General features: G+C 43.9%; 1 protein-coding gene across 1 annotated transcript in view; it reads left to right on the forward strand.

The window, feature by feature from the left end:
- Nucleotides 1-26380, forward strand: part of znf423 (zinc finger protein 423) — a 167392-nt gene that overhangs the window by 53031 nt on the left and 87981 nt on the right. The window contains exons 4-5 of the mRNA XM_028585597.1: nucleotides 23768-23945; nucleotides 25938-26062. Coding sequence (XP_028441398.1) covers nucleotides 23768-23945; nucleotides 25938-26062 — 303 coding nt within the window. The remainder of the gene's footprint in view (nucleotides 1-23767; nucleotides 23946-25937; nucleotides 26063-26380) is intronic.

Consider the following 26380-nt stretch of genomic DNA (forward strand, 5'->3'; position numbering starts at 1 on the left):
TGATTAAACTTTAGATGCACCTATGTTACGAAACAAGTAGTCTCGCATTGCCAAACCTATCTCCACAGCACTGTGGAGTAAGGTCTGGCTACACCACACATACATTCTGGGATAGGAGGAAAAAAAAAAAAAAAAACGGTTGCAGGGACGGTGGCTCTGCAAAACTTGTTTTGGTGAAACACTTGCACCCCGCAAAAGAAAACGCCACATACAATATTTAATGAAGTTAACTGTTCACGCAATACAGTAATGTGAGCTGTTTAAATCAGCTGGATACATGGTTAAATGTAATTTGCTCTTACCCGTGTATCGCCGTGTGTACTTCGTCCACAGCAACCCCTGCCCATCTGTCCCAAAATGTCCCAGTTAGAGAGGAAATGCTGTAAACATATTATTTGTTAATCTTTACAATCATTCACTGAAAGAACCAATTTTCAGCCATTTTCAGCATGTCGATTGCTAGCTCAAAGTTTGGTGCCGGTAGCCAACGGTACCTATTTTTTGGTATTTTACTCGCTGTTTAATAACAAAAACATTTATTTCAGTGAAAAAAGTCCAAACCTCTAAAATTCAAAATTTTGTTATTTACAGTATTTAGAAATTTTACACGCTAATAAATCTCCTCCCTACCTCCCTCTCCCCTCCCAAACCTGTCCCTACAACAAATAATTATTAATTTCTTACACTGGAACTTTTATTCTTGTATTCTATTTGTATCTTACTCTATTTCTTATATATATATATATATATATATATATATATATATATATACTTACTTTATATTGCAGCGAATGCCATCTGCGTGGAGTTTTGAAAAGTGCAGCCGCACTTGTGACTGCTTTATCGGCACTGCCGTGACTCACTGTTACTTGAACAAGCTGCAGAGGCGACGAGCAATTAAAAACAATATATATATAAAAATATAAGTACAGCTAAAATAGAATAAGATGTAAAAAATGAACAATTACTTATTGCAGCATAATAAAAGAAAAGTCTTCAGCCTTGATTTAATTCAGCCTTGACTGAGATTTGCAGTGGACCTATAGTGTGGAAATCCCTTCAAGGTGTACGTTATATAATGCAGTTGAAGACACAACTCCGCTACACTTGTTGGACTCCCATTTCCAGTATGGAATTTGAGTATGGGTACGTTGCACTGGCTAATTGCATTATCACAAGCAGAAATACCCTGTGGTACCCTCCTTTTGAAATCTGACAGGATCTCATGGTTTTTTTCCTTCCAGACCCAGCACTGTTCCGAGCCACTTTTTAAATGCCAGGCATTTCTCACCAACAGTGTCAGAGGCTACCTACTGGCTATCTGTTGGATAAACAAACACACAAGTTGAGGGACTGTGATTAATGACGTCCCCACAGCATAGTTTTTAAGCGTCAAGCTGCTTGATATGTTGATACAAGATACTGAAAACCATGGACTTTGGGAAGTGTCATTTTACTAACTTCACTTAATTCAAGTAGCTAGTGTGCTCTAAAATCCAAATACTGTACTTAGGCTGCCAAAAGACACCCACTACATTATAGAGCTGGTTGTCCTCAGTGTGGGCATTGCAGCAATTTCCATTAAAGCATTGTTCATAATTTTACTATTTCCACTACATCTGTCGATGTGTGAAGGGTTTTTGTAAACCCAGTAAACAAAAGCAAATATGTTTAGAGGCACAATGTGCAGGAGTTTCCATTCATCACTAATGACCCACTAGAAGTGTGGCGTTGTCCGTAGAGAACCTGCCCTCTGCCTGGATTTTCTTATTTTGCCGTTTTGGGCCGTTTTGGGCCGTTTCTGGCCGTCCGCCTCTACAGAAACGTAGCAACCAGGTGCCAGAGCGTAAGCACAGATCCACGATGAAGCTACGGAAATGTCGGACACAGTGCCCAAAAGAACGCAAATATAGCGAGGTGTGGGTTTATGTTTGTTAGTCTATTGTGTTTCAGTTTGGGGAATGTAACTTGTGCCTAAACATTAATGTACAGTATGTGTGCCCTTGTGTATGTATCTATATATTCTTGTGTGTGTGTGTGTGTGTGTGGGGACGGGTCAGGATAGAGTTGTCATGGGGCCATGTGCAGGCTTCTTCCATGTATGAGTGTATGTGGGGGGGGTCATCTGGATAATGAGGAACAGGCCATTCCCTTGGATTCCTGCACCCCTGCCAACAACCAGGACCCCCAGAACCTCTACCCCCCCTTCCCCCCCACCCCCCGACACATGGGACTCTTTTCCTCCCTGTCTCTCCCTTTGCTTCATTTTTCTCTCTTCCCAAGTGGAACGTGCCACCTCCCTCCATTTGATACTCACTCTCTCTCGCTCTCTCTCTCTCTCTCTCTCTCTCTCTCTCTCTCTCTCTCTCTCTCTCTCTCTCTCTCTCCCTTTCTGCCTTTTTACCTCTCTTCTTCCATTCTTTGTACACTTCCTTCTTTCCTCCCTCATTCTCATCCCCACTAAGCCCTATACCTCCTCTCCTCTCCTCCTCAATCGTTTTCAGAGCATACAGACCACATTCTGCCTCCCTCCCTCCCTCCCTCCCTGCTGAGTTCTCAAACTCAAAACTGACCACATCCCTTCCTTTCACCCTCTGTCTCCCTTCCCCCACACCCTCCCTCCACACCCTCCCTCCACTCTCTCCCCATCTTCTCTGTTCCCTGTGGAGCTGGCCCCAAAGCTCTGATCCCTTCCTCCATGCCCCCAAACTCTCCCACTGTGCCCTCCCAAGACACACACACACACACACACACACACACACACACACACACACACACACACACACACACCCTGTGGCGACTGGCCCCTGTTTGTCTCCCTCCCTCTGTTTTTCCACTCTTTCTTTCTCTCGTTCCCCACCTCTGTCTCCCACACCCTGTTTGATGCTTTAGATGTTATACACTTAAGCTGTTGTCCTCAAGTTTGTATTTTGAATGGAGCAATTTATTGAATTGTACATTTGCGCTGTACCCACTTGGGGTGAATAATTCCTATATTCATTATGACATATGTAGGTGTTTAGAAATGTTGATGTTTTTGATTAGTGTCGTACCAATTGTTTATTTACGCTGCATGCTTTATTAATAACTTTACACGTGTCACCCTGCCCACTCACTGATGATCAGATTCTATGAACTAAGTTGACCAAAGGCATGGGCAAAATATGTCATGTTTTTTAGTCTGTTTCTGTGACATTTAGACATTGATTCAGAATTTTCTATTTGTCACTCCTTTTGTGCAGATAAGTGTATATGTATTCCCTTTTCATTTTGCTTGTGTCAGTTCACGTCATTGTACTGATAGAAGGCTCAAGATCCACAATATGTAATTCCTGTAGGGAACTAGCTACTGGTGCTCTGCTGTATCAGGATGACTGCAAAGACATCATCTATCTTGGGACGTTCAACACCTGTCAATCAACTACAGGGGTTTCAAATGCTCCTACACAACACTACACAATATTCCATGGCATTTAGCAGTTGCATGTTTTTGTTGTTGTAAATGACCTCAACCGCTCCTATGTTTCTTATCTTGATTTTGATTTCTGGTTATAGTACTATAAAGCAACACTACACAATATTGATGTGATGTGAATATAAATATATCCTTCGAAATTGTGAAATTTCCACCTGCATTCCTGCTGTACTCCCACAGTAAGCATATTGAATTTACTACTGCTAACATACAACATGCTAAGTTTAAGGTGTGCACATGTGCACGCACGCACGCGCACACACGGTTTCAATCACAGACAGTGGTGGCAAAGGGCAGTGTACCACAGGGAGAGGGCCTATAATAGTTTTAACCCAGCGCTCAGGTGTGACTCGCCTTTGTCCAGCCAAATGTCAGAGAAAAGCACAACTCTAGGGAGAGAGGGAGAAAAGAGGGAGGTTGGAGGGAAGGACGAAGAGTGGAGAAGAGGATCAAGGGATAGTGAGTCAGAGTGGAAATGCAGGAAAGGGGAGTGAGATGCACAGCAGACAGAGGGGAGTAAAGGACTACCACTCAATAGACTGATCTTGCTGAATGACAATGTGGATATTTCCGATGTGCGATGAATGGCTTACTGTATTTTTATCTAAATAAATGTTAACCAACTGACCGACTGATTGTTATGTCCAGTGAGTAAGCGGCAGTTTTTGGCAGCCTGTCTGTCTGGGCCCCTGGTTATGTGGGGGCTGGGAGCCCTGCTCTGCTCTGTTCTCTCCCCGCCTCAAGAGCTCCCTAGGGGGACTGCAAGACCAACTCTGCCAGCCTCTCTCTCACACTCAATGTTGAACACGCACGCACACTGACGTCAGCTGCTCTGGGCCTTCTCCCCTGGGTGCTACCAAAACCCTTTGTTTCCCCCCACCCCGTTCCATCCCTGCCTCCCTCCTCTCCATCTCTCCTTCCACCCCTCCTCACTCGTCTCCCTGTCCTTTGTCCCTAGAAATAGCTGTCCTGCTTACTGCCTGATTGGAATTCACTGCACTATGGGAAGTCACAGGGGAGGGTCATTGTCGAGTGTGTGTTTGCGTGTGCACACATGTGTGAATGTGTTTATTTTTTATTTTTTGTAAAATCATCATGAGTGCTTGCCTATTGCTTGAGCGAGTTTGGCTTGTGTGTTCGGGTGTGTATCAACCAGAGATGTGGCTGTACGGCTGTGTGTTGAGAAGCAGTTTAGTAAGAAGTGTGTGACGTGTTTTCAGAGAAAATATTTTTATATATCCTACCCATGTATTTTATATTCTGATAAAGTATTGATTGTTTGTCTATTAAAATTATGATGTGATGATATGAGGCCTAGGACCAGGATGAAATCTACTTATTGTATTATCAAGAACACTAGTTACAAGGACAATAGTTCAGGTGAGAGAAAAGCCAATGGGGGCCAATTAAGTATCTTCATACTCAGCCAGCATAGTTTTACTTTATATATAGTATACTGTATGTGCAGTATTTGTAAACTAGAAAATTCCGGAAGAAATTTTTACAGTGTGCCTACTACTTGGTGCACATCTCAATAACACTAGCTAAGTAGATACATATGTCACACACACACACAGAGAGAGAGAGAGAGAGAGAGAGAGAGAGAGAGAGAGAGAGAGAGAGAGAGAGAGAGAGAGAGAGAGAGAGAGAGAGAGAGAGAGAGCAAATAGAAGTTTGATGGATTTAGGATGCTTAAAGTACTGATTATTTACATGGAGTCTGGTGGGTTTAGCGACACAAGCCTCAGCAATTCTATATATATATATATAATTTGCTTAAATTTTAAATACATACAGTGTTGATTCAATGGTGAAGTGTTAATTGTCTTAACGTTTTAGAGCTATACCTTTTTAAAACCTATTTAAGACCTTTCTGTTTACCAGAAACAGCTATGAAGTAGCTAGCGCTAAACACACCAGTGTCCATTTAAAAAATAGTACTTTTAGCGAGCATAGAGACAAAATATATTTTCACATGTAAATCGGTAAACTATGTTTTTATTTCAACAAACACTAGAGTTTTGATGGTGGGAAAAGTGTAGAGAAGCCCAAAAACGGCTTTTCATAGATTTAATTGTTTTCTGTCGACTTTGAATGAAGTATGTTTTACAATGCTTAAAGTACTGATTATTTACATGGAGTCTGGTGGGTTCAGCGACGTGAGCCTGTTTTAACATTGAATCATTAAGTGTCTTAACCCTTCAGAGATGTACCTTTTTAAAACCTATTTAAGACCTTTATGTTTACCAGAAACAGCTATGAAGAAGCTAGCGCTAAACCCACAAGGCTCCATTCAAAAAATAGTACTTTTAGCGTGAATAGAGCAAACACATTTTCACATGTAACTCGGTAACCTATGTGTTTATTTCCACCAACACTAGAGTTGTGATGGTTGGAAAAGTGTAGAGAAGACCAAAAACGGCTTTTAATAGCTTTATTTGGTTTCTGTCGACTTTTAATGTAGTGTGTTTTATGATGCTTAATTTACAGTTTATTTACATGGAGTCTGGTGAAAAACCACTTTTGGTGATTAGGTCTGAAGTCAGTTAGGAGTTGGTCAGTTAGTCCATCATTACATCATGTTAGCTGAGAAATAACACTTCTCCTTCCTTCCTCTCCTCCTCTTCTCATCATCACAATAGAGATAAAAGTCTGACCAACGCATTGATGTGGTTTTAAGTTTTCTTGTCCTCTCCTTTTCTTCTTCTCCTGTGGCAGTATGTGTTGCTAAAGTGATTCATCACTGCTTGACTAAAGGCCATCGACACCAAAGGTATATAGTTAATATCGTTAGTAACAGCTTATCTGAGCTACCTTTACTCTGCTTTCCTGTAAAGAGAGGACAACATGGCCTACAGTAAAGAGGAGGTGTGTGAGGGTGTGAACTTGTTGCTATGGTGATTTCCACAGTGCAGGGGTAGGGAGGGGGAGACAGTGTCTTCCATGGGTCAAACATATACATGTAATGATAATTAATCCTCTTAAGTTTGTTCTGTAAGTCAAAGACTGTGGGTCCAAACGGCAAAATATTATGATCACCAGAAAGATAAAAGTCTGGCGGACGCATTGATGTGGTTTTTATGTTTGTGGTATGAAACATATGGGACACAGAGCAGGTAACAAACAGGGAACCATCTGCATCCTTCAGATACTTTTTTTCAGTTTCTATCGGCAGTTGGTGTGTCTACAGCAAAAAGTTTACATCCAGTGGATTCCATAGTTACATGTCTGCGACCGTCACAAAATTTCCTACATTTTGACCAACAATGATGTATAAAGAGTGAAAACTGTAGGGGAGACAGCAATTTGTTTGGAAAACTTTCAGATAATCATAATGCAGTTTCACCCTCTAGCTCTCAGCATTCTCTCCCCATACAAACACAATGGAAAATCTCAACCGGTCTGAAGAAGTACTGCAGCTTAATTTTTTTAGAGTTTCTATCGGCAGTTGGTTTGAAAATAACAAAAAGTAAAGGTCCGATGGATTCCATAGTCACATGTCTGCGACCGGGATTTCCTACATTTTAACCAACTATGATGCATGTTGAGTGAAAACTGTACGGGAGAGAACATTTTGTTCGGAAAAAACTTTCAGTGAATCGCACTGCAGCTCCAGTGTTTCTATCGGCAGTTGGTGTGTCTATAGCAAAAGGTCTACATCCGGTGGATTCCATAGTCACACGTCTGCGACCGCCACTAGATTTCCTACATTCTGACCAAATTTGATGTATGAAGAGTGAAAACTGTAGGAGGTAGAGAAATTTGTTTGGAAAAATTTCCGAGAATCGTACTTCAGCTCCCCACTCTGACTCCCACTCTAACTCTCAACATTCCGGCCCCATACACACACATTGGAAAATCTGAAACGGTCTGAAAAGACGACGATACGTAAACTGTGATTTCGTAGAGACCGTGCTTGATATCCGAATGCCCATTCAGCCCAATAAAGGCCAAAGTGTTGTCTTCGGTTTAAACTTTTAATCTTTTTTCTACATTAAAGTATGGCGATACAGCTTGGTCCCAAAGGGGGCTTGTTTTGAGCGATGTTTAGCAATTTCCCGACGATTTCCCATTAAAGTCTATGGGAAAGTTTGCGCCGTTTTTTGCTGATTTCGTGAAAACCGTGCGGCAAATCTCTTAGAAAACACATAGCACACCATTCCCGAGCGTTACCCACCTGATGATGTCATGTGTGTGCGTGTGTTGGCAACGCTTCGTGAGCCTTAGTGGGAAAAAATGTGGCGGAAGATGGAGAATAAGAAATAATAATAATAAGTATGAGAAACAATAAGCATTGTGCCGATTGCTGCTATTGCAGCACATCGGCACACTGAATGAACATTTTGAATGTAGGTTTTTCTTCAATGTGGTGTGTGTGTGTGTGTGTGTGTGTGTGTGTGTGTGTGTGTGTGTGTGTGTGTGTGTGTGTGTGTGTGTGTGTGTGTGTGTGTGTGTGTGTGTGTGTGTGTTCATGCGTGCTTCTGCTCCCAGCATGAATCCCAGAATTGGGGTTAAGGAACAAGAGAATTCCTCCCTCATATTCCCTCCTTTCCTCTCCTCCGGTCTCTCTCTCCCCCTCTGTCTTTGTCTCTCTCTCTCTCTCTCCCTTGCAAGTGGGATGTCTTAAAATATTAACCAATCTGCTCTTCATTTTTGAAATCTGATAGAAAACACACTACTAAATAAGTCAGGAGTGAGGCCAGCCGGGGTGCGCAGCAGGACGGAGCACTCAAATGAACAACAAAACAACACAAACAACAACAATGAAGAAAGGGAAAGATGGAGAAGGGAAGATGGGGGGGGGGGAGAGGAACTCTTGCACTTGTACCATCCTTTTCCTCTTTTCACTTTTTCTCCACTCTGATAGCAGGTAGATTGTAGTATTAGACCACACACACTGCGTGTGATTTGGGGGGTTAAAACAATGGCTGGGGAGGCTCAGTGGCTGACTGAGGCCTTGCTTTACCTCAACAGTGGTGCTGGCCAGAGGGAGCACCCTGCTTGACTAATGAGCCCCAGGAAGAGGCACTGCTACGTGGGCCTGCCGCCATCCTGTATTGCTTTCTCTCTGTTCCTGGGATAGAGTTGGCGCTAGGGCTGATTTTGGTGGGGGAAAAGAGTGTTTGGTAGAGGGCATTTGGGGGTTTGGGTGGTAGGGTGAGTGGATATTTCTCCCCCTTGTTGGCTGCCAAGTCATGTGGCCTGCGAATGAGCAGATAAGTGTGTGTGTGTGTGTGTGTGTGTGTGTGTGTGTGTGTGTGTGTGTGTGTGTGTGTGTGTGTGTGTGTGTGTGTGTGTGTGTGTGTGTGTGTGTGTGTGTGTGTGTGTGAGAGTCAAGAACTGCTTGTGTACAGAGATTTGTATGTTCTCAGTGTATGTGGGTATTTTCTGTGTGTGTTGGGGAGTTTGTCCTCAGAGAATAGTGTGTGTGGTGGGGGGTTGCAGTGACAGCTGCAGAGGGGGGCCGGGGGCCTGACTGCTCGCTGGCTGATAAGGGGGGCTTTCATCAGAGACACGACAAGAAGACTAATAAATCTGCAGTGCAACATGCACACACACATACAGTATACACACAAACGCACAGAATCACACAGAAGAGAGGCGGTGTGAAAAAGTTAAGGAAAGCTAGATAGGGCTTTGGGACACTCCGTAAGGACATTTAGATTGTGTGTATGTGTGTGTTAACGGAAGTGGGGGTTCACAGGGTTGAGGAAACAGAAAGTGAATCAGAAAGATATATAGATATGCGTATTTGTTATATATTTCACTTTGTTTGCACATAATTATTGACAGGTTACCTTGCACGGTAGCTGGATTCTCGCAATATCACAAGATCACACAAAAATCTATCTTGTCAGGCCTAAAGTAATGTGTCCTAGCCACCGTGGCCCGTCCAATCATCATCCTGGAGGGAGCTACTGGCATCTAGGGGCGCAGTTTAGGTGTGTGTGACGACATGGAGAGGCAACTTTTTATTCACATCAATCAATCAATCAATCAATCAATCAATCAATCCAGATATCTTAGATCTATCTATCCATAACCCACAGGTCTTTATTAAGAAGCCATATCCTGGTGAACCATGAAGGAATTAAGTGACTTGACATAGGAGACAGTTTCACTTTATAGTATGCTTCATGTCGTGTGCGGTGATGCTCGTGACATGCCCATTGTGTATCAGGGGTATTGAATGATGTGTGTTGTATTGTATACCACTGTGCTGAGTCAAAGGTGTGGTAAAGCAGACTTTGTAAAATCTCTGTCGTTATGTTCCGTTTTGTTGACCTATGATGATTACGAGTGTAGGGTCCTAGTGCTGTCAGCCCAGATAGCATGACACGCATGTGCAGAGCTACGGCTGGGTGTAAAGATTTGATACTCCGATAGACCATTTTTCACATCAGAAATTTTGACACTTCAGAGCAGGAGAAACAGGTGTTACTAATAACGTTAACAATGGCTTTGTTCCTCTGAGCCAGCATGCAAAAGCAGATATGATGCAATTAAATGTAATTCAGCTATTACCAGTGGTATTTAATTTAAATTAATTTCACATGCTCTATATCTGCTAGGGCACGTCTATGTCTGCCTTGTCGGCCTGTATAAGTAACTGGATCTTTACCGTACCAAACTGGTTGTGAATGAACCTTTTACTTCTCGTTTGGTGGGTGTAGTACCTCTGCACACCATCTCGGCATCAGCTAATTTCCTTTTAAGAAAAATACATGTTTTTTGAAATACTGAAATGAGCAGATTGAGGCATGTTTAGGTAACCTTACACTCAGCCCCGGATATTTCACAGTATACCGTTGCAGCTCACCATCTACCAAAACCAGTGTTTTGCTGGTGTCCCTCCTGCTCACCCCCAATTTCCACCGGTTGCGGAATGTCCTCCGGAGCAGATACGCAGAGCTTCTATTTTTGCCGGATGCCAGAGAGCTCAGCAGAAATTCAGCACAGGGCAGATAGTGCGGGACAGGAAGTCGAGCACAGAAGCAAAATAAAACATCCGGTTAATTTTCAAAATAAAATACACCGTGCTCACGGCGGATCATATTTCCCTGCACTACACCTTGAAAACGCAGCACAGAGTGGTTTCCCCTCTACTCCTCTGGAAACAAACTGTTGTTGGTTTTGTGGTTCTATTCTACCTGAATTTGCGAGATCTTGTGGGTCCTCGTGACTTCAGCGGTCAGTCATGGCCGCAGCCATTAGGCAACAAAATCCGGACCTGGTGGGTAGTGACGGACGGCGGAGCACGGAGCCGACACGCAGCAGAGCCGGTCCGCAGACGTTCTGCATTCGGTGGAAATCCCCAGTTACTCACCTCTCCTAATAGAGACTAAATCAGTCTACATTCCAGTAGTATGATGTGTTTTTCTTCTTCTTTCCTGATGTAATAATAGCCCCTACCAGTCCTTAATTATTCATATTTTAGTAATACAATCCAAGTTAACGGTTCAAACATTAGTACATAATAAAACTCCCGAGGCTTCGCTTTTAATTTAATTCCTCCGTTTAAATTAATTTTGGGGCATGCTTGTGCTTTTAGCTTGCTCCTCCGCAGAGGGGAGGGGGTTGGTGAAGAGATAGAGGAGAGATGGAGTGAGAGATGGAGGAATGAGGGCCTGCTCAGGGAAATGGTGCAGCAGGTGGAAGAACAGCCATACAGGTGTTCATGCATGGTCAGGGCACTGAGATAGAGACTAGAAAGAGTCATACAAAGACAGAGGGATGGATGGTGGTGAAGAACATGTACACATCTAATAACAGAACAATGCTGTTATTGTCACGCACAATAAAGGATATTGAGTCCGAAGACACGTAGCCTGGATCAACGGAAGTAGAGAGAAAAGATGCTTGACAGTATGCTGAGCGAATTTAGATAAACACTGGTCACCAAAAGTATTGTTCTGGTTTTGGTCATTGAATCTCACACATGTAATCACGTTTTTCATTAAGCCCTGATAATCTATACGTAGGAATTTGAATTCCATATGGATTCTGATTGCCTGTCAGTAGCCTTGTTAGACTTGAGCTAGCAAAGGACAATCAGGACACAAGCAGGTGGGCACTAAGCGATAGATAGAAGGGGAAAAGGAGGGTGGACCAAAGGGGGGGTGGGGTGGTAGTGAGCAGGTGTAGGGGGAGAGACAGAGAGAGAGATTGGTGAAGGATGGATAGATACATGGGATAGGGTAGAGGGACAAATAGAAGGGGAAGAAGAGAAAGGGATTAGCCGTGCTGATGCTAGGGGGTCCCCTCTAAAGGCATGAAAGCACAATGAACCCCAGTCAGTCAAAGAGCCATTTCCATTTCTCTGCTCTCACTGCTCTATTAGATTGGTAGTGTCCTCTAACTGGTGTGTGTGTGTGTGTGTGTGTGTGTGTGTGTGTGTGTGTGTGTGTGTGTGTGTGTGTGTGTGTGTGTGTGTGTGTGTGTGTGTGTGTGTGTGTGTGTGTGTGTGTGTGTGTGTGTGTGTGTGTGTGTGTGTGTGTGTGTGTGTGTATGTGTGTGTGTGTGTGTGTTAAATGCAGAGACAGAAGTAGAGTTGCGCTCATATGTGTTATGTTTTGTGTTGTGTGTGTGCATATGTTCATCTGCATGTCTACAGCTGTCTGTGTGTGTGTGTGTGTGTGTCTGTGTGTGCGCGCGTTTGAAGTCAGAGTGGTGCTGTACAATAGTTTTGGTCCCAGAGCAATCCGCTTTTCTGCTGCAGAGACCAACCAGTCAGTGGTCTCCATTGATCTGGACCCCTCCTCCCCACCCCACTGTGTGTGTTTTTAGGTGTGTATGCCATTTTCTGTATATCCTTTGCATTATTACTTTTTTTTTTTATTTGACTTTATGCATGTTATTAAATGTTTGTGTGCATGTATCTGCTCTGCAAGGTGTTGTCCCAGGGTGTGTGTTATTTTGTCTGTAGCTGTAACTATTTTGTGTGTGTGTGTGTGTGTGTGTGTGTGTGTGTGTGTGTGTGTGTGTGGGGGGGTGTAAGGGACCAATTTCCCCTCAAAACACTCCTTCATTCCACAGCCATGCTTGGACTACCCACACACACACACACACACACACACACACACACCCTCACACACCCTCACACATGGCTCAGCTTGGCGGATGTAGGTTGTAATTACGGGACCCCCTGGCCTCTCTCTCTGTCTTTCTCCTTCTCTGCCCTGCCGACCTCTCCCCCCTTTGATCTGTTTCATGTCACCAGCTCTCTCTCTCTCTCTCTCTCTCTCTCTCTCTCTCTCGCTCTCTCTCTCGCTCTCATACACACACACACACACGCACTTCTTTTTTTTCTTACTAAATCCACCTTTGTTTCTGTCTGTGCGTCCCTCCCTGTGTGTGTCTGAGTGCTGCTCTTTGTTGCAGCCAGTGTGTGGTCTCTAATTCACACAGGAGCCTCTTTTCTGACAGTTTGTTTTGAAACCTCTCCTTCTCCACTGTCACAATGAACTTGATACTTTGGGATTATTCCCTTTCTAACTGACCTTGTGTTGGCATACGTGTGTCTGTGCGTTTTGATAAGCCAAAGCTGGCAGCTACTTCTCTGCGAGATGAAAATGAGGCGGTTTGTGGAGTGTGTGAAAGTGACAGACATAAGAATGTAGCTGCTTCCTGGAACGCACGAACGCACGCAAGCAAGCATGTACGCAGGCACTCACGCACGCATGCATGCAGCTCGTTACAGATAACGTGTGAACAGTTGATTGTTTTTTGTGTGTTAATTGATCACAAGCAGAGACACCTTTTGTTCAAGTTTATGCGATAAAATTGAGATGCAGATTTATTTTGCTTGTTGCAGTCTGAATGCACCTCCATGTTATGGGCTCCTTATTTTTTGTTTAGTAGCCATTTGTTAATGCTTGCATGTGTATGTTTATGCATATTACCCTCTGAATATAGTGCGTGTGTCTATCCCAGTGTTGATTCTCTCTCTCCACCTCTCTTGCCGTCTGTGCCTCTAATCCCTGAGTGTGTCACTAATGGCAGGTCCAGGTGTTCTGCTCTGCTCTGCTCCTCCCCCGGGGACTCCTCTTCAGTGTGTGTGTGCATACATGGGGTGTGTGTGTGTGTGTGTGTGTGTGTGTGTGTGTGTGTGTGCATGTGCATGTGCATGTGCATGTATTCCTCTCATGGGGGGTTTAGGAGCTGTGAGTAGGGGGCTGTCCAGGATCCTGTCCTCCAGAAGGGAAGGGAGGGAAGAGGAGCGGTGTGCATGAGGTACCCGCCTCTCGCAGCTTGCTCTTGGGCTTCCCCTGGGCACAGGACCCCCCTCTATCATTCTCTCCTGGGACTTCAGGAGCCACATTGCCTCTCTGTCTCCGCTCCCCTCATTTTCTCTCTTGCTCTCTCTCAGTCCCTCTGTCTCTCCTCAAATCCATCTCCCGGTAGTTTATATACCTGCACTGCTTCAGTTATTTTGCTCTAGATGGGGGGAGGCTTTGCAAGTTAGGTGGAAAAAAAAAACACTGTGTGTGTGTTTTTGGTGTATTTGTACTAAATGTACAAAACTGGGTTTGTTTGTTTACCTGTGTATTTGTGTGTAACGGTGTGCTTGTGTTTTGAACAGCGAGCTCCAGCTGCATACATCACTTATTTATAAGTCCCACGTACGCATAGGGGAAGGTGTGAGGACTTGTGTGTGAGGGTTTGTGTGTGTGTGTGAGTGATGTTGCTGATACATCCGTAGATCAATCCCATCCATTTGTAGCGGCTGATGAATGCACACATGAACCTATACAAGGTTCTCGCTAAGCACTAATTGTCCATTACTCACAAGGTAGCACTAACAATGCTTCAAAATATACCTCAGCTGTTATCATTCAGCATAACTGCATGTCTGTTAAACAGTTATGTGGGTACTTCTGTGGGTATTTCCGTAAACATCCAAGGGCCTCCTTATGTGCATTTACGAGCAAGTGTGTCTGCGTGAAGGTATGAGAAGTGTGTGTGTGTGTGTGTGTGTGTTTTTGTGTTTGTGTGTGTGTGTGTGTGTGTGTGTGTGTGTGTGTGTGTGTGTGTGTGTGTGTGTGTGTGTGTGTGCGCGCGCGCGCGTGACTCAGGTGAATGTGTTTCTAGGTTAGTGAGCAGTCTGTCAGTCCACCAAACCTCATTCTTATAAATAGATGATATAGCCCCCGGCATGCATACAATGGGACCACACCACGTTTGTGTGTGCGTGCGTGCGTGTGTCTTCATGCAAGCATGTGTGCATATGCGGTGTACTGAATGTGTGCGTTGGCATGGTGGTGTTGTTTATCTAACGCTCTGCCTGACAGCTGGTTCTCATTTCTGCGCGAACAAACAGGAGACAAGATGGACAGAGAGAGCAGGATGGAGGAGGAAGAGGAATTTCCTACACGGGGCAAAGGACCACTAACCCTCATGGTTTGTGCCTTGCCCTATGTTTTGACTGGAGCTAAAGGAGATGAAGTAAATATTCAGAGGAAATCAGGGCACAGTGAGATAAAAGGCTTGTTGAGAGAGAGTTTGAAAAGAGAGAGGATGAGGAAAAAGTGGGAAATGTGGTAAGAGGAAGCAGATGCCAGCCCTCCTCTACCACATGGTGTGTGTTTGTGTGAGAGAGAGAGACAGCTTGTGTGTTGTTGCGTTTATGTGAATCTTCATGTCTTCTGGCTATATTTGTTTCCTTGTCGAAGCATGATGTGATACAGTTTATTGGTAAATAATACTGATGAGGCTTGCCGCGGTAGTCGGTGATACCGGAATTACCCGGTGGTCGGGCATACACCCCCACCATTTTAATTTTATATAGAAATAAAACTTTTTTCCTCACTGTCGCATCCCTAATACTGATACTGCTTTTAAATTATGTGAGTGATATTATTTTGGGTTTATTATTATTTTCCTTTAAATTGGCAATATTCCTACTGAGACTGCAACAATTATTAATCAACCATCATTTTCATTATCAATCATAACCTGCAAACCCGTTGTCTTTTTTAGTGTCAACCAAGTCACGCAAAGTTGTTTTAAATACTGCCATGGACTTTTGTTCTGATTGGGTTTGACTATGCCCAATTACATTTAAAAAACCAACAACATTGATGCCAAAGTACATGAAACAATTCATAACTCTGCTGGTTTTTCTTATCCGTATAGAGGATCCAAGGATAGTTGTTGTATGTTGGTTTTAAAGTTGCCTGAGACAAAGTAAGACAATGTAGTAGTACTTGTCTGTTTCTAACCGTATGGTATTCTGTCTACTTTGTAAGTTTCAGATAAACTTATGACTCTATATTACTTTATTCATTCTGTAACCCGTCTTTGAGTGTGGCGCGGTTTTATGTGTGTGTGTGTGTGTGTGTGTGTGTGTGTTATATTTGTATACAGTATATTATGCTGTGTGGTTGGGACAAACTTATCATCTGCCAGCTCACTGTCCACCCACCCCCATCCTTAGCCCCCTGCCCCTAACCTTCTGCCCTCAAACACACTCACACTCGCACTCAAACACACACTGCCCATATGGAGCAGTTGGCGCCCAAAAGCGTCCAAAGCAGCCGGACCCATTCCCAGGGCAGAAGGTGAGGGTCCCCACAGCCTGCTCAGTGTGTGTGAATGCATGTGTGTGTGTGTGTGTGTGTGTGTGTGTGTGTGTGTGTGTGTGTGTGTGTGTGTGTGTGTGTGTGTGTGTGTGTGTGTGTGTGTGTCCCATCCATCGTGTCCTCAAGGGCTCAAACCCCGGACGGACTGGCGTATCGTCCTTTCTGTCTGTCCTCGCTGTGGCCTGTGTGTGTGTGTGTGTGCGTGCGTGCGTGCGTGCGTGCGTGTGTGTGTATGCGCGTGTGTCCGTGTGTGTGTCCTTAAAGACTACATCACATGTGTGCTACAACGACAGCAGCAGAGGACTGTGGGTCCTCCAAGCACAGGCCAGGGTTGTGTGTGAACCGCTCCACCTTTTTTTTGTGTGCGTGTAGACCATGCTGTTACCATGTCATGAGATCAAAATGTCCCTACAGTACAAGAACAGAAAATGTCAGAAAGTGGTCACTTGTGAGGATTTTCTGTGTGGCAGTATGAAAATGTAGCATTGTCTCTCTGTATTCTAGGTTGCCATGCCAACTCACATGGTAATCACTGAGCTAGGTAGGTAGGGAGCTTTCTTGTGTTCTCTTGTCTAGCTATCCCATGCACCATGTAGAGCAAGGGCGTAACTTTGGGTTCAACATTGGGGGGTGGGTTGTTGAGATCTCAACTTTTGAGCAAAATTTAAATTTTGAACGTCAAACACTTCATTTCCTGCATTCTGGTTACTATTTCTGCAGCAATTTGTGCCTTTTCTGCCACAATTTATGGTGCAAATGTGTTTATTCATGCAAAGGAAATTATAATAGTAATATTATAATATATATGTGTATATATGTAAATTAGAAAAACCTTCAGATGGTTGTAGCACAGTTGTAAAGCCAATGAGTGGACCTTGGATTTTGGTAGCAGTTATTGTTTTGGCTACTTCATGCCTCATACATTACACCAAAATGAAGTAATAACCAGCCTTTGAACACCCTCTCAGTTAGTTGTGCAGTCCCACCTTAACAAGCAGCGAACACAGCAGCAGCAATTTTCTTTTACCTGCGGGATGTTCTTTACAAAAATGATGATGAGCTTTAGAAATGACCACAGATAAGTGTGTGGTGGGCCTGTTTTTCATCAACATAGTATTGGATAGTGAATTATACTCTAATTGTGTTTGTGTGTGTGAGAGAGAAAAATAAGAGTGCCTGGCTGCCCAGAGAGAGCCAAGGGTGGAAGTTGTTTTTCTGCCCCCTATGGTGTGTGTGTGTGTGTGTGTGTGTGTGTGTGTGTGTGTGTGTGTGTGTGTGTGTGTGTGTGTGTGTGTGTGTGTGTGTGTGTGTGTGTGTGTGCGCACGCCTGGGGCAGCCTGGGGCCATCAGAGGGGGCCTGGGGAGCCGTGGAAAGGAGGGATGAAGCAAGAGTGGGATGGAGGGATAGGAGGTCAGCAGGGGTCTCGCTGGGAAAGGTGCAGGCCTGGGCCGATGGCCAAACAGAAAGGTGGAAAGGAGAGTTAGATGGTCGGATGTGGGGTGGGAGGTAGAAGGAAGAGAGGCGGGGAGAGAAAGCTGATATGAGGATTAAAATTTGAGCAGGTCGACTAACTAAACCCAAGGTGAACACATTGATTTAAGTCAGAAAGCAGGCTTCCGTGACAGAATTATGTAGCTTTACAATGAGCTGTTGATATTTGGACTAACAGCCCTGTTAGCATATTGTTTTTTTTGTGTATCCCTTAATAAAGACCTCCCTTGCTTATTCTGAAATAAATTAGGTCAATTAGGATGAACGGTATGGTAGCATCTTTGATATGAAAATATTTAAACATTCAACAGTCTTGATTCCAATACTTGTTACATATTGTCTTGGAATGTTTGTCATCTTATGGAAATGTTACTTTATTTTGACATGTTTAACTTATCGGATCGCTTTGTGTATTCTTCATTTATAATGCCAATTCTGAATTCTCTGCATGTAAATGAAGGTAGTAGGCAGTTTTAGCACTTGTAGTAGCATCGCTGGGAGCCGAAAGCTTTTTGCTGCTACCAGCTGAGCTCCTTTGATTCAAACATCAAAGCGATAGAAAAGAGAGAAGGCCCGACATACATGAATTATATTTCCATTTCAGGCATTTAGCAGACACCGTTATCCAAAACTAACTAATTGAACTAATGTTCTTGAGTGCTGGGTCCATGTCAGCCCGTCGAGACTGTTACTTCATCAGTTTGTCAGTTTTACAACCTCATTGCCAGAGCCTAGCAGTCATTTGGACATCCTCATTCAAAAATGCCTACTAGTTACATGTTGGTTGATAGAGTTAATAATCATTACATCTGTAGATCGCAATAGTCTCTAAAGTTTATTTTGCTAAGAGTTCCGTCTTATAAACTCTGCTGCTTTGATGTCTCTCCCCTCTGTGTGACAGTCATGACAAAGCCACTGAGTTTAGATAGGAGGGGGGGAAGTAGACGGGGGAGGCAGAAACATGAAGAGAGATTGATCAGCGTGCGTGTCTCTTCATTAGAGTGTTTCACCAAGGCTGTGTCCTCCACACGTTGCCTCGCTGTCTGGCCTATTAGAGAGACACGCGGGGAGTGTGCGTGTTGTTTGCGCGCGTGTGTGTGTGTGTGTGTGTGTGCGCCTGTTGTTTCAGGTGGACTCAGGTGGTCCGTTTAGTTCCTTTCTGGTCTTTTCCATTTCCTGGTTTTCTCCTCTCCTCTTCTCTCCTCTCCTCTCCTTTCTTGTCTCCCCTTTCATACCGCCATCTCTTCCCTCTCCTCTGGAGTTCAGAGTCTGTCCATCTGGAACGTCTCTCCCTCCCCCCCCCCCTCTCTCCCTCGGCCCCGTCCAGGCCGAGACACGGGGGTGAAGGCCAACGCCGGTAGGGGAGAGACTGTTGGAGGGACGGAGGGACGGAGGGAGAGATGTCGGCGCTATAATGAGTCACAACATGAAAGCTGACGGAGGGAGGGAAGGAGCGAGGGAGGGAGGTAGTGGAAGAGAGATGAAGACGGAAGAGTAGAGGGACTGCTGGGGACAGAGGGAGGGATGGAGGATAGAGGGAATGGATGGGAAAGGAGAGGACTGCAGTGTGAGAGATAAAGCGGCAGCGAAGCGGTCGGGGCCCTGTGGTCCTCCACTCCGCTCCTCTCCTCTCGTTGGTTTTTCATTCGCCAGAGAAGAACAGAAAGGAGGAGGAGGAAACGGGGATAGGAACAGCGTGTGTCGGCGTCCGCCTGCTCCTGCCTGTTTCTCTTTTCTTTTTTTTTACTACTTTTTCTCCCTCTTTTTTTCCCCCTCTCCAATCCCCCTCCCTCAACCATCCATCCTCCTCATCTTCTCTCGAGGATTCCTCTCTAATTTAACTTTGCATTGAAATTTTCTCCGCTCCCCCCCTCCCTCCCCGTCCTCCACTTTCTCCCAGTTTGCCATTCGGCCTTGTCTTTGCCAGGTCCCCTCGCGGCCGGCTGACAAAGGCACCGTTAAAAAGCCGTGTGATCCTCCATTTTAGCGCCAGCCACGCTAGTCAGAGGATTAGGGCTCTTTAATGACGCTAATCTCTCCTCCCCCTCTTTCTCAACACCCCTCTACCCCCACCCACCTCAAAAAGTGATTTCTCCCTCTCGCTCTGAATCTCTCTTGTTCAATCTCTTCCTTTCTCTTTGTCTCTCTTCCTCCCACTTTCCCAGCTCACAAACTTTACCATCTAACCGACTCATACTGGCGGGCCATAGAATGGTCCACATGCGATTGCTTTACACCTATCACGTCTACAAACCCTTTAAAAAAAAAAACAGTCCGTGACATAAATTAGGGCTGCAACTATCAATTCGTTTAACTTTTTGTCTTTTTCATAGACACATTTTGACATGTCATAGTAGGAAAAACACAGGTGTAAATAATAAAGTAATTGATGGCTGAATTCCATTTTGCTGCTTCACTTTCAGTGTCCAGGTGTTGTTCATACTGTCACACTGCCATGCCTCACTTGGACACTCCAATAATACGGAGCCATTATTAATGTTATTAATAGACCTTTTTCACGGCAGACATGTTGACATGTCATAGTAGGAAAAGCACAGGTGTATTCAAACCCATTACTGATGGCTGCATTCCACTTAAGAGAGGTCCTGGTATTAAACCATTAATGATGACTGCATTCCACTTAGGAGATGCCCTGGTATTAAACCATTAATGATGGCTGCATTCCACTTAGGAGAGGCCCTGGTATTAAACCATTAATGATGGCTGCATTCCACTTAGGAGAGGTCCCAGTATTAAACCATTAATGATGGCTGCATTCCACTTAGGAGAGGCTCTGATATTAAACCATTAATGATGGCTGCATTCCACTTAGGAGAGGTCCTGGTATTAAACCATTAATGATGGCTGCATTCCACTTAGGAGAAGTCCTGGTAGTAAACCATTAATGATGGCTGCATTCCACTTAGGAGAGGCCCTGGTATTGGGCATGCTGACTCACTGAAATAGCTTACTGGGACACTTGATGGAATTGAGCCATCGTTAATATTATCACTCTCAGCTGTGCTTTTCCTACTATTACAAGTCAACATGTGTGCTGTGAAAAAGGTCTATCGCACCTTTTCCATCTATGACCAGTCCAAATGCCTGCTAATGCTGCGTTCCAGACACAATTTTTAGCCCGTAACTTAGGACTTCAAGTCACGACTCACGACTTGGTAGCGTTCCAGGCAAAGTCACGACAAACCCTTCTAACTAGCGTCAGCTAGCGTTAGCTAGCGGCTACCTAACGTTGGTGTTAGCTAGCGCTAGCTGATACTAGCGATTTCTAGTGGGCGACATATTTCGGGCTTCATTTAATATACATAACCTGTAGTAGTACACAATCGTATGTGTATTGTTTTGATTACAATGTGCGGAATTACTTTACGTTGCCTGTTTATGTCTATTTATTTCTAGTTCTCGCTGTTAATCACCGGCGTCTGTTCAGCATCAACAGGGGTTGACATTGTTGTTTATGTGTGTGTGATGTCAAAAACTGTAACTGGGAGTACAACGATCTGGTACGAGTTCATGAATAGTAACTTACGGGTTTGACTGCCGTTCCAGGACACTTTCACGGGTAGAAGGTTGTGAAAACACGAGTTACGGGTTGCCTGGAACGCAGCATGAGATTACACCTGAATAAATAGTTTTGTATTGGGGAGGACTTTGTATAAGTCCCTTTTCTTCAATCCTCCTTTGCTGACAGTGATTATTTTACCATTTGAACTAGGCAAACAAATAAAGACTGAAAGGGTTAATTCGTCAGAAAACAGTCCAAAATGTTGTTTTGTCCCACCAAAACAAAACCGAGAAAAGCAGCAAACCCAGTTAACAGAAAATGTTCGTCACCTTTTCTTTGAAAATTACCCAAACGATGAAACAATTATTAAAACGGTTGACTCTTAAATTTCCGTTGATAGATTTGCGATTAATTAATAATAAGCAATTATTTTGGCTAATAATTTTAGCGCGGCAATAAATAGGCCTACAATTCAGCTGTCTACTGATAATAGACAAACAAAAAGCGGCATACCTTATGAACATTTATGATATTTGCACAGATCGAGTGGTACTGTAGCTTGCTTGATTGGGAGCCCAGTGTGTGTGGTATTATTGCTTGAGTTGTAAAGGTTTACATGTATAGAAGTGGACATGTGGGGAACTGAATGTCTCCTACTGAAATCTGTCCTCCCTTTCTACCTGTCCAGTGTTATAATGTCCAATATGATACTAATTAAATTATGATTAAACTTGATGAAGCATCAAAGCTTGTTTGTGATTGGTCTAAATAGTGAGAGCCTCATTCCGGGGGCTAATCACATGTTATTCTTAAAGATTTCTAAATTCCATCAGGTGCAAAAAGGGACACCTGATGCATTATGGTGTCTTAGGACCACTAAAGCACAACACTAGTTTAACTGTAATCTGCACTTTGTTGAAATGTATCAAAATTCTACTTCTCACCACTTTTTTTCCCCTGTATCTTCCCCTCTAGTCTACTCATCTCATTGTCTCTCATGTTTCATTTTTCTTCTGATTTTTGTTTCTCCTGTGCACTCATTTTTAATCATTGTGTGCGGTGCTCTAGGAAACCATATTGTTTGCTTTTCTCCTTTCACCTTGTCGATACTTCAACGCACTTCTTCCTCCTCCTTCCTTCCCTCCTTCATGCTTTCAATTTTTCTGTCTCCCCCTGCTGCCCCATCCCTCTCTCTCTCTCTCTCTCTCTCTCTCTCTCTCTCTCTCTCTCTCTCTCTCTCTCTCTCTCTCTCTCTCGCGCCTTGCTGTTAGGCTTCATGTTGATATCTTTCTTCCTTATGTTTTCTTAACCCTTTTGTAATTTTCTTCCGGCTTCTAGTCAAATTTATAACTCGTGCTTTCACAATTTTTTTTTTTGAAACCCCCACAGAGTTCTATTTGCTCATCGCAGTGCCTACATTTTCTCTGCGATCGATTCATCACAAGAATCCGTTTTCCGCCCCCACTCTGCAAGGCGTAATACACAGTAGACCAGACACACACACACGGGAGACGCTCGAGATTGTGCTAGCAGTAGGTTGAGGTAAAACGGTGTGTGCTTTGGAGAGGTTTCTAAAATTATCAGCAGAAACTTCTCCTCTGCACATGGGTCTGTGCTCATGTGTTGGAGGGTTTGCATTTGCAGGAATTTTGGCACCTCCGATTTTTTTTCCAATCTGCTTAGTTGATATAGCTATCAGCTAAAAGCAAAGAAAGCAGCCCCCCATTTGTTCTCTTCTTTACATTTTCCCGGCAAATGCTAAATAGCCGTACTGTGCCGCTTCACAGTGTGCACAAAGAAGAACAGAACAATATCAAGCATTATTCAGTCCCCTCTTTTGTCGCCTCAATTCCATTCTGAAGTGTCTATTAAAGGAGTCGTGGCCTTTTTGTCGCCTCTGTGCCAGACTACACAGGAGAGGGGAAAGAGAGGGAGAGGCGGGGGGAAGAGCAATGCATAATCTCCTATGTATGACAGATAAAGGGAGAGAATATCGCCATCTTTCCGCTCCGCTCTCCACATCTCCTAATCGCTTTTCCGACGTTTCAATCTGCCAAGGCCCTAATGAAAATATGATGAGGCGGATCTATGGTCCTTGGGGAACGGATGGAGGGATGGGAGGGGAGAGGAGGTGAGGGAGGGGATGGAATGAGGGATGGCTGCAGAGGGAGGATGAAGGGAGAGAAAATACACTCTGTCCTTATTTCTGGGCTCCATCGGGGATACATAGTTCTTGGAGCTTTCTATTTAGATGTTGCTGCTGCCGGAGTGTGCCTCTCTCTCTCTCTCTTCTGTTTCAGTCTCTCTCTTTATCTCTGCCATCCTCATTTTTCTTCTGTATATATATATGTGTGTGTGTGTGTGTGTGTGTGTGTGTGTGTGTGTGTGTGTGTGTAACCAGGATAATGTGTTTATTTTTTTTGTTTATACCCTCTTTTTCTCATTTGAACTCCCACCGGCTGCCTCTACCGCCTTGTGCCTTCCACGAAAGATGTAACTTCTTCTTAATCATTCTAATGCTCCCTGTTTTACCCCCACTTTTTTTCTGACTGTACTCGCCTGTCTCTTTTTTTCTCCTGTAAATCCTGCAGCTGTGCACAAAATCTGTGTATATTTGCTTTTTTTGCTGCCGATGAATCCCAGGCATATTTTTTGTTGTTGTTCTAATGTTTCTGTGCCGTTTCCCCTCTCTGTCAGATGGGGATGATGACCCTGCGGGGCTGTCCTGGGTGCCTTCCTCGCCTTCCAGCAAGGATGTGGCATCGCCCTCGCAGATGCCCGACGGCTGCTGCGACCTCGGCATGGCCACTGGCGGCGAGGAGGAAGGAGGCGCCGGCCTGCCGTACCCCTGCCAGTTCTGTGACAAGTCCTTCAGGTATTAAACTCAGTTTAACCCTTTGCTTCCCCAAGATGCTGCAGGTTCCATCTCGATGCACACGCTGCATTGTAGACAATGGCACTAATGAACATTTGGCTGTTCATTCGCATCCCCATACCATGAATATCAATTTGTACATGAATAAACGGCATTCTCAATATTACCATGGCATCATGGACCACTGAGGCAATCAGTGAAAGGAATGAGGTGAACACATTTCTCACTAACCTCTCCAGGAACTAACTCAAGACCCACTTTAAGAACAGCTGTCACATACACCATGAAGTCATCATCATAATCCTCTATATTACTTCTTGTACCTACCTGTATTCTTTATTTCCTTTCTTTTTAATGAACAGATGTGTACAGTGATATTAGTTTCAACTATAATGATACTAAAGATGACTGGGTTACAAGTATCAGGGAATGACATGCAGCCAAACCTAGCAGAATCCCTGTAATTTTTTAGATTATTCTTTTAGTTGATTTTATTAGATATGTACTTACATCTTAGGGTATAGTGGTCAGGGTGTTTTCTTTTGTTTAGTCTCGCATTGCCAGACCTTCCTCCACAGCACTGAGGAGGAGGGTCTGGCTAGCCCACACAGCATTCCAGGATGGGAGAATAAAACTTGCTCTGGTTTATTGGCATTTCTTTAAACCAATCACAATCGTCATGGGCGTAGCTAAGCACCGGACAGACCCACGGTGCCTCTGCTAAGTAGCCTCGGGAAGGAACTTGTTTTGGTGGAACATGTGTAGGTTCAAAAGTTGTTTTAGTCGTGCAACAGAAAACTCAGATTGGACAGATAGTCTAGCTAGCTGTCTGGATCTACCCTGCAGAGATCTGAGGAGCAGTTAACCATAGTCCTCAGAAATCACCAGAGTTTAAAATTCCAACACAAAGAAAGCGAAAGGTAGCAGAAGGTAAGCAGTCGTAAAGAGTGAAATCTGGCGAAATTTTCCCAGTATCCCAGTAGTGAAACGTCGTGGATATGGACCAACTATGGTTCTCCACCTTTTTTGTGCCAGCGCCCCCCTATCTATTATCCAGGTCCCTAACCGCCCCCCATCAAATAAGATGTAGGCTAGTTGCCCCGAATATTAATGATTACGCCCTAATATTAGGCCTATTATTGTTGTTACTATTGTTATCACAAATAATCAAAAAATCATATGATTGAATGAAAAACAACATATTTATTAGTTCCCCAGGTATCAGAAAAGCCATGTGAATAGAAATTATATCTACAGGTGTTTAAAAAAATGCAACTATTTGACATTCAATATAAATTAGGTAACAGAAGCCAATCAGAACAACTAGATATGTAACATTCAAACTTTAATTAGGTATTACAAACACTAACCGTAGCCAATCAGAAACCGCTAGCAATTTTAACATTCAAATCTATTTTTCATTCAAATCTTAATCTATAATCAAATTGATTAAAGAACACAACAGGACGTCGCACCACCCTGAGGCGATTGCTTTTTTTTTTTTTATTATTATCTGAACGAGCTTCACGCTGAAGTACAGAGCTCATTTAAGATGATGCTCTGACGTCCCGTTTCCATGAAGGCAGCGTGGAGCTGCGCCAAAAAAAGCTGACAGAAGCACAGAAGAGAAGAGTTATGATACACCGTCTTGTCCAGTTGCAGTGCCGTGAACTGGCAGGTTCTAATGTTGCAGACCACTATTTTTTGCAAATACTTTAAAGTGCAAAAATGTATTGTTATTGTGAATCTTTGGTTTAAACTAGCTTTCAAACAAACGCCCCCCAAAGGCACCTCAACGCCCCCCTTTCCAAAATATTGCTTCCAGCGCCCCCCGTCATCTTTTGAATGCCCCCTGGGGGGGGCAGTACCGCCTCCCGTTGTGAAACACTGATATAGACTATATTTTGTCAATCCACTTTTTAAACTTGAAAATGCCAAAAGTTTATCATGTGTTGCCATGAGCCTTTGTGAATGACTGTTGATTGTCGACAGCCGGCTGAGCTACCTGAAGCGCCATGAGCAGATCCACAGCGACAAGCTGCCTTTCAAGTGCACCTTCTGCAGTCGTCTGTTTAAACACAAGAGGAGCAGAGACCGCCATGTCAAACTCCACACAGGTAGATAACAAGTCTTCCAGGCCTGTATTGGCATGTTAGGACCTAACGGGTATCAGATCCACAGTCATTTAATAAACATGGGATTTTTTTGTTAAAGGGCTGGTTCAGAATTTTGGACATAGGACCTCATTTCCAAGTTAGCCAGTGTGTTATTTATCAGTGGAGACCGTTTTCAACACGTTTCATCCAGTCCTTCTAGTTAGCTGGTGCTAGGCTAGGAAAACGGTCTCCACTGATAAATAACACACTGGCTAACTTGGAAATGAGGTCCTATGTCCAAAATTCGGAACCACCCTTTTAATTAAATAAAAGGAAAAA

Source organism: Perca flavescens, chromosome 8 (assembly GCF_004354835.1).
Source record: "Perca flavescens isolate YP-PL-M2 chromosome 8, PFLA_1.0, whole genome shotgun sequence".
NCBI lineage: Eukaryota > Metazoa > Chordata > Actinopteri > Perciformes > Percidae > Perca > Perca flavescens.